This window comes from Tachyglossus aculeatus, chromosome 11 (assembly GCF_015852505.1).
Source record: "Tachyglossus aculeatus isolate mTacAcu1 chromosome 11, mTacAcu1.pri, whole genome shotgun sequence".
In the NCBI taxonomy this organism is placed as follows: domain Eukaryota; kingdom Metazoa; phylum Chordata; class Mammalia; order Monotremata; family Tachyglossidae; genus Tachyglossus; species Tachyglossus aculeatus.
Genome location: NC_052076.1, coordinates 54,923,290 through 54,938,898, shown reverse-complemented (window position 1 = coordinate 54,938,898; position 15,609 = coordinate 54,923,290). Strand labels below are relative to the sequence as shown.

General features: G+C 45.9%; 1 protein-coding gene across 1 annotated transcript in view; it reads right to left on the bottom strand.

Moving 5' to 3' along the window:
* Positions 1-9,998: 9,998 nt before the first annotated feature.
* Positions 9,999-15,609, bottom strand: part of GOT2 (glutamic-oxaloacetic transaminase 2) — a 29,744-nt gene continuing 24,133 nt past the window's right edge. Inside the window, exons 7-10 of the mRNA XM_038754151.1 lie at positions 14,737-14,887; positions 13,659-13,824; positions 11,712-11,862; positions 9,999-10,415 (exon numbers count right to left, since the gene is read on the bottom strand). Of these exons, the coding sequence (XP_038610079.1) occupies positions 10,293-10,415; positions 11,712-11,862; positions 13,659-13,824; positions 14,737-14,887 (591 nt within the window). The 3' untranslated portion in view covers positions 9,999-10,292. The remainder of the gene's footprint in view (positions 10,416-11,711; positions 11,863-13,658; positions 13,825-14,736; positions 14,888-15,609) is intronic.

Here is a 15,609-nt window from a genome sequence, read left to right as displayed (position 1 = left end):
TCACACAGCTGACAATTGGCAGAGCTGGGGTTTGAACCCACGACCTCTGACTCCAGAGCCCGGGCTCTTTCCACTGAGCCATGCTGCTTCTCTAATTATTGAGAATTACCTGCTTCTCTATTTATTCATTCATTCATTCATTCAATCGTATTTATTGAGTGCTTACTGTGTGCAGAGGACTGTACTAAGCGCTTGGGAAGTGCAAGTTGGCAACATATCATCATCATCAATCGTATTTATTGAGCACTTACTGTGTGCAGAGCACTGTACTAAGCGCTTGGGAAGTACAAATTGGCAACATATAGAGATGGTCCCTACCCAACAACGGTCCCACAGTCTCCCAACTCTAACATTTACCTGCTATGTGACCTTGGGCCACTCGCTGGACTTCTCTGGTCTCCGTCATCCGTATAGGGATTAGCCTGTTGTTGGGTAGGGACCATCTCTATATGTTGCCAACTTGTATTTCCCAAACGTTTAGTACAGTGCTCTACACACAGTAAGTGCTCAATATGATTGAGTGAATGAATGATTAAATATCTGATCTCCTGCCTCATTAGACTGTGACCCCCTTTAGGGGAGGGATTGTGTCCCCCCCGATTATCCTGTATCTACCCAGGCACTTAACAAATACCACAATTATGATTGTCAGTTCAGTCAAAATGGTACTTCTAGACTGTGAGCCCGTTATAGGCAGGGATTGTCTCTATTTCTTGCTGAATTATACTTTCCAAGCGCTCAGTACAGTGTTCTGCACACAGTAAGCGCTCAATACATACGATTGATTGGATGAATGAATTTAATAACAGGCAAAATGAGGCGATTTATCCAAATCACGATCGATGAATAAAGCCTTTGTCACTGCTCCCAAGTGTTGTGTGTCTGAGCTCCTCTGTTGTTCACAGACCATCTGTGAACAATAAATGGAAGACAGGTCTTGAGATGGTTGTTCAGGAACCGAATCAATTAATTAATCAATCAATCAATCAAAATTCAAACTTCTAGCTCCCTGCATGAACCCCAAAAGTGCTGGGGCAATTAAGGGCTGTCAAAGTTAATGAGTAACCCTATTTTCTTTTGTTTCATTGTCTTGAGCAGAATATAACAGTCTTCCATATCACAAGGACTGAATGCATACTTAAGCATATCATTGTTTACAAAGGAAAGAATGGATCATTTTCTATCCTTCCACTTTCATCCCTGTAATCAGTGTGGCCCCGGGTTGAAAGCAGCCTGGCGCAGTGGAAAGAGCCCGGGCTTTGGAGTCAGAGGTCATGGGTTCAAATCCCGGCCACTTGTCAGCTGTGTGACTTTGGGCAAGTCACTTCACTTCTCTGGGCCTCAGTTACCTCGTCTGGAAAATGGAGACAACCGTGGGACAACCTGATCAATCAATCAATCGTATTTATTGAGCACTTACTGTGTGCTGTAAGTAACCTGATCACCTTGTAACCTCCCCAGCGCTTAGAACAGTGCTTTGCACATAGTAAGCGCTTAATAAATGCCATCATCATTATTATTAAAGCTGTTAAAACCTCTTCCAGGATTAGTCCAAGTGAGGTTCTTAAGAGTTGTTTTTCTAATGTTCCTCTAGATGTATTTACCAACTCTCTCGAGCGGTCAGTTCTGTGCTCTGCACACAGTAAGCACTCAATAAATAATAATAATAATAATGATGGCATTTATTAAGCGCTTACTATGTGCAAAGCACTGTTCTAAGCACTGGGGAGGTTACATCCCCCCATCTTACCTACTTCCCTTCCCCACAGCACCTGTATATATGTATATATGTTTGTACATATTTATTACTCTATTTATTTATTTATTTATTTTACTTGTACATATCTATTCTATTCATTTTATTTTGTTAGTATGTTTGGTTTTGTGCTCTGTCTCCCCCTTTTAGACTGTGAGGGACTGTCTCTATATGTTGCCAACTTGTACTTCCCAAGCGCTTAGTACAGTGCTCTGCACACAGTAAGCGCTCAATAAATACGATTGATTGATTGATTGATACAAGGTGATCAGGTTGTCCCACGGGGGCTCACAGTCTTAATCCCCATTTTACAGATGAGGCGACTGAGGCTCAGAGAAGTGAAGTGACTTGCCCAAAGTCCCACAGCTGACAAGTGGCGGAGTCGGGATTTGAACCCATGACCTCTGACTCCAAAGCCCGGGCTCTTTCCACTGAGCCACGCTGCTTCTCAATAAATGCCATCATCCTCATCATCCGCGGTATTTATTGAGCTGATTGATGGGTTGGTTGATTGATTTATGCTGGGCTCCATACACGCCTGAAAAGAGACACTATTTAAGATACCTAATGCAACTAGGTATCTCAAGAAGCAGTATAGTTTAAGGGGAAAGAGCACGTGCATAGGAGTCAGAGGACCCGAGTTCTAATCCCAGCTCAGCCACTTACTTGCTGGGTGACCTTGGGTAAATCTATTCACTTCTGTGCGCCTCAGTTCCCTCATCTGAAAAATGGGGACTCAATACCTGTTCTCCCTCCCAGTTAGAGACTGGTTAGATGTACCCCAGTGCTTAGTACAGTGCTTGGCACATAATCAGCATTTGACAAATATCACAGTTATTATTATCACTCACCCTCCATGCCAGACTTCAGCATCCAGGCTGTGCTCTGCTCCCATTTCCACCATAGTTCATTTCTCTGCGTGAACTCCAGGAAAGAAGTACATTGTCAAGAGAATGAGTAATAATAATGACGGGGTTTGTTAAAGCACTTTTTATGTGCCAGGCACTGTTGCTGACTTGTACTTCCCAAGCGCTTAGTACAGTGCTCTGCACATGGGGAAGCAGCGTGGCTCAGTGGAAAGAGCCCGGGCTTTGGAGTCAGAAGTCACGGGTTCAAATTCCGGCTCCGCCAATTGTCAGCTGTGTGACTTTGGGCAAGTCACTTACCTACCCTGCGCCTCAGTGACCTCATCTGTAAAATGGGGATTAAGACTGTGAGCCCCCTTTGGGACAACCTGATCACCTTGTAACCTCCCCAGCGTTTAGAACACTGCTTTGCACATAGTAAGCGCTATGCAAGGCCTATCTATGCAAGGCCATAGGGCAGATAACAACAACCTGCACAAGGCAGTGAAAACAGAGAATAATGAGAATTTATAACATCCTGTCGGTCCTAAATGGGTTCCTGAAATTCCCAATTGCTCCGCTCCCATGTTGCTGTAACTCAATAAAAGACACAGTGAGAATGGGATCGGGGCTGCTTGTCACTCGTCCCTCTCCTGGGAGGTGAACGGGCAGGTAGCCACTTTCCTTCTTTACTGCTCTATCTGAACTCATGGCTCCGAGTCATTTTTCCTATCTATGTCACCACCCTGGGTACAAGAACCCTGCGGCCGATTTACACCGATTAACCTATTTTGCACCCTACTTGTCGATAACAGGGATTAAGACTCTGAGCCCCCCGTGGGACAACCTGTTCACCTTGTAACCTCCCCAGCGCTTAGAACAGTGCTTTGCACATAGTAAGCACTTAATAAATGCCATTAAAAAAAGGGTGAGAACATCTTTTCCTTGATCACGCTGCCATTCATTTTGAGCAGTCATTCTGAAAAATCCCGAAGTCAGCGATGCGCTGCAATTGCTACAGTAACTGCACAGAAGTGAATTATCCTTCTTACAGGACTGTGCGTTCTCTTATGATCAAGAACCAAGCTTCTTTGCACAGGTTGATCTCTGCAGCAATTTTCCAAGAGTTATTTGATTTTGCTGTTCCCACGAGGGGGCTAGTACACCCGCCACACCTCTCTGATTCCCTAGAATGGGGAAGCCACGAACCCATCATTCTTCAAAATTTTGTGGTTTTTTAATTGGTGTTTGTCAATCACTTACTGCGTGTCAGGCACTGCGCTAAGCGCTGTGGTGAATACAAGCAAATCGGGTTGGACACAGTCCCTGTCCCATGTGGGGTTCACAGTCTTAATCACCATTTGACAGATAAGCTTAGAACAGTGCTCAGTGCTTAGAACAGTGCTTTGCACGTAGTAAGCACTTAACAAATACCATCATTATTAATAATAAAATAATAATGATGGCATTTATTAAGCGCTTACTATGTGCAATGCACTGCTCTAAGCGCTGGGGAGGTTACAAGGTGATCAGGTTGTCCCACGGGGGGCTCACAGTCTTCATCCCCATTTGACAGATGAGGTAACTGAGGCCCAGAGAAGTGAAGTGACTTGCCCAAAGTCACACAGCTGACAATTGGCAGAGCCGGGATTTGAACCCATGACCTCTGACTCCAAAGCCTGGGCTCTTTCCACTGAGCCACGCTGCTTCCCTATTATTATTATTATGAGGGAACTGAGGCACAGAGACTGTGAGCCCGTTGTTGGGTAGGGACCGTCTCTATATGTTGGTGACTTGTACTTCCCAAGAGCTTAGTATAGCGCTCTGCACACCGGAAGCGCTCAATAAATACGATTGAACGAATGAATGAATGGGAGCCCGTTGTTGGGTAGGGACCGTCTCTATATGTTGGCGTCTTGTACTTCCCAAGCGCTTAGTACAGTGCTCTGCACACAGGAAGCGCTCAATAAATACAATTGAACGAATGAATGAATGGGAGCCCGTTGTTGGGTAGGAACCGTCTCTATATCATCATCAATCGCATTTATTGAGTGCTTACTATGTGCAGAGCACTGTACTAAGCGCTTGGGAAGTACAAATTGGCAACATATAGAGACAGTCCCTACCCAACAGTGGGCTCACAGTCTAAAAGGGGGAGACAGAGAACAGAACCAAACATACTAACAAAATAAAATAAATAGAATAGATATGTACAAATAAAATAAATAAATAAATCAATAGAGTAATAAATATGTACAAACATATATACATATATACAGGTGCTGTGGGGAAGGGAAGGAGGTAAGATGGGGGGGATGGAGAGGGGGACGAGGGGGAGAGGAAGGAAGGGGCTCAGTCTGGGAAGGCCTCCCGGAGGAGGTGAGCTCTCAGCAGGGCCTTGAAGGGAGGAAGAGAGCTAGCTTGGCGGATGGGCAGAGGGAGGGCATTCCAGGCCCGGGGGATGACGTGGGCCGGGGGTCGATGGCGGGACAGGCGAGAGCGAGGTGCTGTGAGGAGATCAGCAGCGGAGGAGCGGAGGGTGCGGGCTGGGCTGGAGAAGGACAGAAGGGAGGTGAGGGAGGAGGGGGCGAGGGGATGGACAGCCTGGAAGCCCAGGGTGAGGAGTTTCTGCCTGATGCGCAGATTGCTTGGTAGCCACTGGAGATTTTTGAGGAGGGGAGTGATATGCCCCGAGCGTTTCTGGACAAAGATAATCCGGGCAGCAGCATGAAGTATGGATTGAAGTGGAGAGAGACACGAGAATGGGAGATCAGAGAGAAGGCTGATGCAGTAGTCCAGACGGGATCGGATGAGAGCTTGAATGAGCAGGGTAGTGGTTGGGATGGAGAGGAAAGGGCGGATCTTGGCAATGTTGAGGAGCTGAGACCAATAAGCGCTCAATAAATACAATTGCTTGATTGATTGAAACCACTCAAAGCGGTCTAAATCATCTGCAGAGGGAAAGCCGGGCAGCCTGAGTACTCTGGAGAGTACTGATCATAATCTTCTCACCTGCCTCCTCACTCACACTCCTTTCCCCTGTAAATCCGTATTACTCCCTCACGGAGATCTCCGCTCTCTGGACCCCACCCATCTTTCAGAGCGCCTCACACCCCACCTCGCCGCCCTCTCCTCTCTACCCAGTCTTGATGATCAGATTACTGCTCTCAACTCTACCCTTTCTACTCAGCTAGACTCACTCGCTCCCCTTTCCCTTCGCCGCTCTCGCACCACTAACCCACAGCCCTGGATCACTGCCACTGTCCGCCTCCTTCGCTCTTATGCTCGAGCTGCCGAACGCTGCTGGCGAAAGTCTAAACACCATGCCAACCTCGTTCACTTCAAGCTTATCCTTTCCTGCCTTAACTCAGCCCTCTCCTCTGCCAAACTATTTCTCCTCCCTTATTGACACCCATGCCCATCACCCCCACCAGCTCTTCTGTACACTCAACTCCCTTGCATTTATCAATCAATTGCATTTATTGAGTGCTACATGCAGAGCACCTGTACTAAGCACTCGGGAGGGTACAATATAACAGAGTGGGTAGAGATGTCCCCTGCCCACACTGAGCTTGCAGTCTAGAGGGGGAACCATCAGAGGATTTTTAGGAGTGGGGAGATGCTGAATTGTGCTTTCCAAGTGCTCAGTGGGGTACTCTGCACACAGTAAGGGCTCAATAAATATAATTGGATGAATGAATGAGCAGAAAATTATGTTTTAGAAAAACGATCCGGGCAGCAGAGAAGTACAGACCGAGAGGGGAGAGGCTGGAGGCAGGGAGGTCCGCAAGGAGGCCGATGCGGAAGTTAAGTCGGGATACGACGAATGCTTGGGCCGTCCCGGTGGTAGTCTGGATGGGGTAGAAAGGGGCTGTTGTGAATACAGAACTGACAGGATTTGGTGTCTGAATATATGGATATCTAGGGCTGGCACACCCCTAGAAAAATGGTCCAGGTTTGGGTGGACTTGTGCTAAAATGGGGGATGATGTAGACTATGTTGCCAACTTGTACTTCCCAAGCGCTTAGTACAGTGCTCTGCACACAGTAAGCGCTCAATAAGAGTGAATTGAATGAGTGAATGAATGACTGTGAGCCCGTTGTCAGGTAGGGACCATCTCTGTATGTTGCCAACTTGTATTTCCCAAGCGCTTAGTACAGTAAGTGCAGTACTGAGCACACAGTAAGTGCTCAATAAATACGACTGAATGAATGACATCATGCCAGGTGTCACCTACATCCATCTCAGCATCCCATACCTGAGAGCGCCTAAAATGGCCACCCTAGTCTCCATCATCCGACCAAGGCAGTATCCATTTCCCGGAATTGCCCAGCCAGAGAAGCCTTCTGCCTAGATCTAGTTAAGACCAATCAATCAATCGTATTTATTGAGCACTTACTGAGTGCAGAGCACTGTACTAAGCACTTGGGAAGTCCAAGTTGGCAACATATAGAGACAGTCCCTACCCAACAGGGGACTGTCTCTATATGTTGCCAACTTGTACTTCCCAAGCGCCTAGTACAGTGCTCTGCACACAGTAAGCGCTCAATAAATACGATTGATTGTATTTGTACATACACATATTTATTACTCTATTTACTTATTTATTTTACTTGTACATACCCATTCTATTTATTTTATTTTGTTAGTATGTTTGGTTTTGTTCTCTGTCTTCCCCCTTTTGGACTGTGAGCCCACTGTTGAGTAGGGACCGTCTCTATATGTTGCCAACTTGTGCTTCCCAGGCGCTTAGTCCAGTGCTCTGCACACAGTAAGCGCTCAATAAATACGATTGATTGTATTTGTACATATACATATTTATTACTCTATTTATTTATTTATTTTACTTGTACATACCCATTCTATTTATTTTATTTTGTTAGTATGTTTGGTTTTGTTCTCTGTCTTCCCCCTTTTAGACTGTGAGCCCACTGTTGGGTAGGGACTGTCTCTATATGTTGCCAACTTGTGCTTCCCAAGCGCCTAGTACAGTGCTCTGCACACAGTAAGCGCTCAATAAATACGATTGATTGATTGATTGATTGGGCTCACAGTCTAGAAGACAGTGGGCCAAACGCTTACTGTTACTAACCCGCCTCTGTCCCTTTAACAACCTTGCTATTTACACTGTTTTTTTTTTAATCAACTGAGCCCCTTCTCTCCCCTCAAATCAACTTGGTTTATATCTCCAAATTATATTTTTAAAAACGTGGATTCCTCGTTAATTTATCCTTCATCATTTCTCTCATTAATGAAAATCAATAAATGAAGCAGCTGCCTGGCCTAAGAGCACAGGACTGAGATTTATTTATATTTATGGGCCTTCCCCTCTAGACCTTAGGCTTGTGGGCAGGGAATATGTCGACCGACTCTGTTGCATTGTACTCTCCCAAGAGTTTAGCACAGTGCTCTGCAGACAGTAAGTGCCCAAATAGCATTAGTTCTCTGTTCTTCACCTATAGAATGGGGATTAAAATACCTGTCCTCCCTCCCTCTCCTTCAGACCGAGAGTCCCAAATAGGACAGGGAGATCAATCTGATTATCTTGCATCTAACTCCAGTGCTTAGTACATAGCAAGCGCTTAACAAATGCCATTAAAGAGACACTTCTGAGTCCAATCTATCTTGCACTTACTCTAGTGCTTAGCACATAGTAAGCGCTTAAATGCCATTAAAAGACACTTCTAAGTCCAATCTAATTATCTTGCATTTACTCCAGTGCTTAGTACATAGTAAGCGCTTAAATGCCATTAAAAGACACTTCTAAGTCCAATCTAATTATCTTGCATTTACTCCAGTGCTTAGTACATAGTAAGCACTTAAATGCCATTAAGACACTCCCAAGTCCAATCTAATTATCTTGCATTTACTCCAGTGCTTAGTACATAGTAAGCGCTTAACAAATGCCTTTAAAAGACAGTTCTGAACAAGAAAACAAAAGTGGCGATGTGCTATAGAGGGATTTCAGGGGTCAAAGTGGGCTCTTATGAGATTCCTTAATTTTGATGAGACTTATTTCGATCAAACAATTGAAGATCTAGGGGAAATTTCTGGAGATTCTGAGGAGTTTCTTCTACAGTATTGTAGCTCCCTACATCAAGGACCAACTAGATTCTTTCTGGGTTTGATCCGGTGTTGTAGCTGGCGATACTTCCACGTAAGTCACCCAGGTGATTTCTATCCCTCAAATGCAAAGGGACAACGTCAAACTCAGTTTACCTACAGTTCCCGAACTACAGTGCTCTGCACACAGTAAGCGCTCAATAAATACGATTGATGATGATGAAGGAGGCTCCAATTCTCTCCCACACCCAGCATGACCTTTAGAAGCATCTCCAAATTCAGATCTCCATCGCTACAGCTATGAATCGGATAAGATCAAAGGGAAAACGGCCCAACAGCGAGCTAACCATACATTTCCTGGCTTTCTGCAGCTGAACGCTTCAGAGTTTCCAAGGAAGAACCCATTCTGTGCCTCCACAAATAAGAGAGATGGACGAACAGCGGTTGAGTCTACAGTAGTTTATTTTAACAGAGAAACCAGGCTGCATCAAGGCCTTCGGGATTACACTGGATGATAGGGGAGGGGAGGGGACGGGGGCAGGGGAGGGGAGGGGACGGGGGCGAGGGAGGGGGTGTCAGCTTTCCAAAGGGCAAAGTTTAAAACCGGTCTAGCAGCTTACAGAGCACTTACAACCACAGTTCAAAATACTCATTTCCTAGCACTGCCCTGCACACACTGCCGTTGTGCGACAGACTTATTGCACCGACACAGAAGGAAAATGAGCACCGGATGGGCAGAAGAGCAATTTTAAAAACCAATTTACAGTGATGCTGAAATTAAAGTGCAATTATTTGATGCTCCCTCCCCTATCCTTTGCTGAGGAGAGCACTTTCGTTCTGAAAACGGTACTCCTCCCTGATTCTCTTGCAAGGGTCCTGATGCGTAGGGTTTGGCGGTCACGTCTCACCATTACTAGAGCAAGAAGGGACAGATTCTGGATCTTTACATTTAAGGTGGGGAAGCCCCTTACTGAGACATTCTTCAAGGGTGAGAACGGGAAGACTCACCCCTTTATTTTGAAAGAATTCATCAGAAGCAGCAAAACAGCAATTTAGTTTTCTTGCTGTATCTGCAGCCTCAATCAATCCATCAGTTATCTTGCAATATAAGAGATTTAGAATGACACCATCATGACAGAAGACACAGATCATTGATACGTGACTGCCGTCGAGCCTCTTCGAGAAGTCCCTGACACTAAGTCACTTCTGTTGCACTGAGACGCTGTGATCACTTGGGTGTCTGAAGCAGCCTCAACTGAAGCTCTTGAACTCTTTGTAATTGTGGTGCTGGAGAGGTGAAGGCTTGAAAAAATTCCAGTTTCAGGGACTGGATCTTTTTTTTTTTTATTTGCAAGTGTAAACGGTAGAAGTCTGTCGGGAGGGGGTGGAGCCGGTTTGGTTTAGATTCATAAAGCTCAAAATAATAGCTATGGCCACCTCTACCCTATGTACGCTGCATGACCTTTTCTGAGCTACATTCAAATGGCTGGACATTAAGCACTGTGGTTGAAAGAAACCATCTGCACACCCTAACCTACCCTCCTCTCTGCCCCAGTCACACCCTTGAATCTCATGCAGCAGAATCTGAAGATCGGAAGGGTTGTCTCTGCTTCATGCCATCGGGGAGTTTACTTGGTCACTTGATGAATGGCGTGGGCGAGGTAGCCTACGTTGCCCGATGTGACTCCTGCTACGGAGATGCGGCCATCTTTTGTCATGTATATGGAGAACTCCTTGGTCAGTCGTTCCACCTGCAGAAAGAGGGGGAAGAGCTTAGGCGCTTTTTTTTTTCCCTGAAGGAGAAAAGGGAAAGCATTCTAGCCTAGTGGAAAGAGCATGCGCCTGGGAGTAGGAGGTTCTGGGTTCTTCTAATCCCGCCTCTGCCACCTTTCTGCTGTGTGACTTCTCTGTACCTCAGTTTCCTCCTTGGTAAAATGGGGATTTAATAGCTATTCTTCCTTCTAAAGACTGTGAGCCCCATGTAGGACAGTGTCTAATCCCACCCATCTATACAAGGTGATCTTACCTCCTTCCCTTCCCCACAGCACCTGTATATATGTTTGTACATATTTGTTACTCTATTTATTTATTTATTTATTTTACTTGTACCTATCTATTCTATTTATTTTATTTTGCTAGTATGTTTGGTTTTGTTCTCTGTCTCCCCCTTTAAGACTGTGAGCTCACTGTTGGGTAGGGACTGTCTCTATATGTTGCCAATTTGTACTTCCCAAACGCTTAGTACAGTGCTCTGCACACAGTAAGCACTCAATAAATACGATTGATGATCTATCTATCCCAGCGCCTGATGAATTAAGTCCTTCAATCCATCCCATTTTATCAAGCAAGACTCTTCACGCTCAGTTCAGTGTGCTCATTAGTTAACCAGCTGCCTGGGGAGATTCTATCTTCATGGTCTATTCACAGACATGAATACATCCACAAGCTGAAGTTCCCAGCCCAAAATACTGGGAGGAAGAAGGTTACGCCTTTTTATTCTGTGACTCAATCCAGGCCAGCACGTGCAGCATCCTCTGACATCCTGGGAGAACTGTTAAGATCCATCTGACTAGGAGCTCAATGCCCCGAGATTGTCCAGATTAATTCTGCCTATCCAAGTGATCACCATCATCAATCGTATTTATTGAGCGCTTACTATGTGCAGAGCCCTGTACTAAGCACTTGGGAAGTACAAATTGGCAACATATAGAGACAGTCCCTACCCAACAGTGGGCTCAGAGCTCCAGATGCTAGGAATCTTCAACTCAAGCTGTGGTGGAAAAAACCACGGAAACCATCAGCTCTCAAAAAGCGTGTTCCTGTTAAGGATTTCCTATGGGTTCTTAATGCTTTAGTGTTTTAAGAAGGAAGTGCCCCGATGCAGTCCTCGGTGGGCCTCTCAACCGAGTATGCTCACTAAAAAAAGGACACCTAAGCCCCCTATTCTGACCGACAGAGCCATCGCTTCTGGAGGACTAGGTCTTCTAGGTTGAAATAAGGGGCCAACTCCGGCCCTTCCTGAGAAGGAACCCTCCTCGCCTCCTCACCTGCTCAGGTTTCAACCCCGTGAAACAAAACATGCCGATCTGGTCGATGATATGCTGCCAGTTGTGGGAAGAGCCCTCCTTCTTGAGGTTGGAAACCAGCTGGGCTCTCATGCCGATGATGCGATCGGCCATGCCTTTCACCTCCTGCAACCTGCAAGAGGTGGGGGAAAATGGCACGTTCAGACCGGGATTCAACTGAGCATAAATCATCCATCCGTTAGTCGTCTCGAATTATACAACGCTCAATACCTCCCTCGGTCTCCCCTCTCCTCGAGAGCCTCTGATGGCTGCCCATCCACCTCTGCATCAAACAGAAACTCCTTCCTCACCGATGGCTTTAAAACACTATCAGTTTGCCCCCTCCTACCTCACCTCACTAATCTCCTACTACAGCCCGGCCTGCATACTCCGCTCTTCTTGTGCCAGTTTCTTCGCTGTGCCCCAATCTCGCCATCAACCCCTTTTCCATGTCCTCCCCCGAGTCTGGAATTCCCTCCACCTCCATATATGCCAGATCGCCACGCTCTCCACCTTTAAAGTCTTACTAAGGTCACCTGTCCAAGAGACCTTCCCCAATTAAGCCCTCTTTTTCCTGGCTCGCTCTCCCTTCTGCGTCGTCTATGCACTTCAATCTGTAACCTTTGGACATTTTACATTCACCCCATCCCCAACCCCACAACACTTATGTACAAAATTACATATTATAAAGTACTTATTTATTCATATGTCCGTCTCCCCATCTAGACTGTAAGCTCATTATGGGCAGGGAGCTTGTCTAATTTTGTTATGTTGTACTCTCCCAAGCGCTCAGTACAGTGTTCGGCACATTGTAGCGCTCAAATTCATTCATTCATTCAATCGTATTTATTGAGGGCTCACTGTGTGCAGAACACTGCACTAAGCGCTTGGGAAGTACAAGTCGGCAACATATAGAGACGGTCCCTACCCAACAACGGGCTCACAGTCTAGAAGGGGGAGACAGACAACAAAACGTGTAGACAGGTGTCAAAATTGTCAGAACAAATTAAAGCTATATGTACATCACTAAAATAAATAGTAAATATGTACAAGTAAAATAGAGTAATAAATCTGTACAAATATAATCAATTGATTGGCCCATGTTACCTCCAACCCCTTGACCCAGACTGTGAGCCCGTCGTGGGCAGGGCTCATCTCTCTTTGTTGTTGAACTGTACTTTCTAAGTGCTTACTACAGTGCTCTGCACACAGTAAGCACTCAATAAATACGATTGGATGAATGCCACTTTAAAACAGAGTTCTAGCAGAACATCATTCAAGATCAATCAATCATATTTATTGAGCGCTTACTGTGTGCAGAGCACAGTACTAAGCGCTGGGAAGTACAAGCTGGCAACATATAGAGACAGCCCCTACCCAACAGTGGGCTCACAGTCTAAAATGGGGAGACAACTACAACTATTGATAACTACAACAGTAGCAATAAAGCTGGATAACAAGAACAAATTCTCTGAAATCACTGAAGTTGAACGAAGCCCTCCTGTCCTCCAAAAATCTTCCCATTCTCGGGCAAGGGTTCCACCCACCACCAAGAAATAAATAAAGCTGAAAATAAAAGAGTAAGAGTCATCATCTTTCAGGCTAGGACTCGTTTTTCACCTCTTCCCTGGCTGTTGGGTATAAAGAGGCTTCAATTACAGTATGTTTGGACATTTTGTTATTTCAGTTCACTCCAGCGGGAAACAGGGCCAAGCTCACTGCAGACAGGTTTGAAACTACTTTCTGCTTTCCTCAGAAGACCGTGAGCCTGCTGTTGGGTAGGGATCGTCTCTGTCTGTTGCTGAATTGTACTTTCCAAGCGCTCAGTACAGTGTTCTGCAAACAGTAAGCGCTCAATAAATATGACCAAACGAAAGGGAAATGAGGTGAATGAAGAAAAGGATGGGGTCCTCGGTGCTGTGTCCTTACCACTGCTTCCTCAGATCGGGGTTATTCAGGATGGTGGCCGCGATTCGGGCCCCACTGAGAGGTGGGTTCGAATACATGGGACGGATCAAGATCTTCACCTGGGATTCCACCCTTTTGGCCTCCTCAGTATCTTTGCACACCACGGTGAAGGCTCCCACACGCTCACCTGGAGGGTAGAGATCAGGTTACTTCACCCAGCTTCTCCCAACAAGAAAATTGGCTTTAAATCTGTCCTTCAGAGCCTAGCATGTACAAGCCTTCTAGACACTTGAGGAAAAAAAGTCTCATCAATCTTAAACGGGAGGCACTGCTCAAAATCCGGGGATGGGGCGGGGGAGGAGTCTGAGTGTTGGGACTGAATGATGGCCAATTTCTATTTGAAGTAACACTTCTGGCTAATGGTCTGGCCTCTTTCTGCACCGCCCCATCGGGATGCCTATTACTTTCCCCAGTTACTTCGCTCAGCCAAAGCACCTATTGGGACCAGAGTCCAAAAAGGCAGAGTGACAGTTAGTTATCTTAATTAGAAGAATGGGGAGTAATCTTGTAACCCAGAGTAAATACAGGGAGAATTATCTGGCTAAGCAGGGTAAACTAAATCCCTGTGGCCTCAGAAATGTTTCTCTGTCTATTAGAGGGATTCAACCCCAAAGGTCGTTGTTTAGAGGACCGCGAGTTTGAATCACAAAAGTGTAACTTGGGGCTTAAAGGGGAATAAAAAACAAAAAAACCCAAAAGTGCCGCAAGGAAAAATCCAGGCCTGGGAGTGAGGGGAGCTGGACTCTAATCTCAGCTCTGTTGCTTGTCTACTGTGTGACTTGGGACGAGTCGTGCACTTTCTTGGTGCCTCCGTTTCCTCATCTGTACAGTGAGAAATTCAATACATGCTCTCTCTCCTCCCTTCAACTGTTAGCCCCATGTGGGACCTGATTATCTTGTACCTACCCTGGGGATTAAAATACAGTGCTTGGCACAGAATAAGCGCTTAAATACCCAAAGCATCGGCATTATAATCTACCCCTACATCCTTTCGGCCAGCCCTTATGAAACAGAAATCAAGCCACATCTTGTTGCTTACCGTACAAGCCCATATTCTTGGCATAAGACTGGCAGAGAGAGACGTCAATACCCTGCTCAATGAAGTGACGCACGGCCCAGGCGTCTTTGTTGCCGTCTCCGCTGGCAAAGCCTTGATAGGCCATGTCAAAAAATGCAAAGAGCTTCTTTTGCTGTGAGGGGATCGAGAGGGCAAAGACGGCATTATTCATCCTGAAAATTCTCAAAAGAAAAGGCGGACCCCTTCTAGTTGTAGCCCAGAATCAGTAGTGTTTACATGTGACAACTCAGGCCACTTAGGATTGTCTGAAGACGCCGGCAGGGTTTCCTCCTTATCAGATGCTGGAGGTTAATGCTTTCCATATTCCTACTACAAAATTAGAAATACGACTAGGCACTTATTCAACTGGTTAAAAAAAAAAAGTCTTAGAGGAGCTGGCCTCAACCCACTCATCGTGATCAAGATCAAGACCCTGGTTGCAGAGACTACTAGTGTCCGACGTTGCCGCCTGACTGGCTGCCAGACAGATCAGCCAACAAATATCCAAGAGTTGTGTGGTCCACAGGGTGGCTAGTTTGGATCAGATTCTGGGTGGGAATGGGGCAGGCTCACCCCTCCCTCCACACTTCCTGGCCCTCACTGAAACCTACTTCCTTTTAGTAGTTACAGTAATGGTACTCATAGGGCATCTACTGGGTGCAATACAATACCAAGTATTTGAGATATGCTCCCTGCCCACAAGAAGCTTACTCTAACTTGGGGATGGGAAATTAAACGAGAGGAATAAGGACGGAGAACGACACGATGAGACAGTGGAAGAGAAAGCTTCCTCCTCTTGGGTTCCTTACCCAAACAAGCCCCTCCTAAGCACTTGGAGGACCAGCCCCACTCATC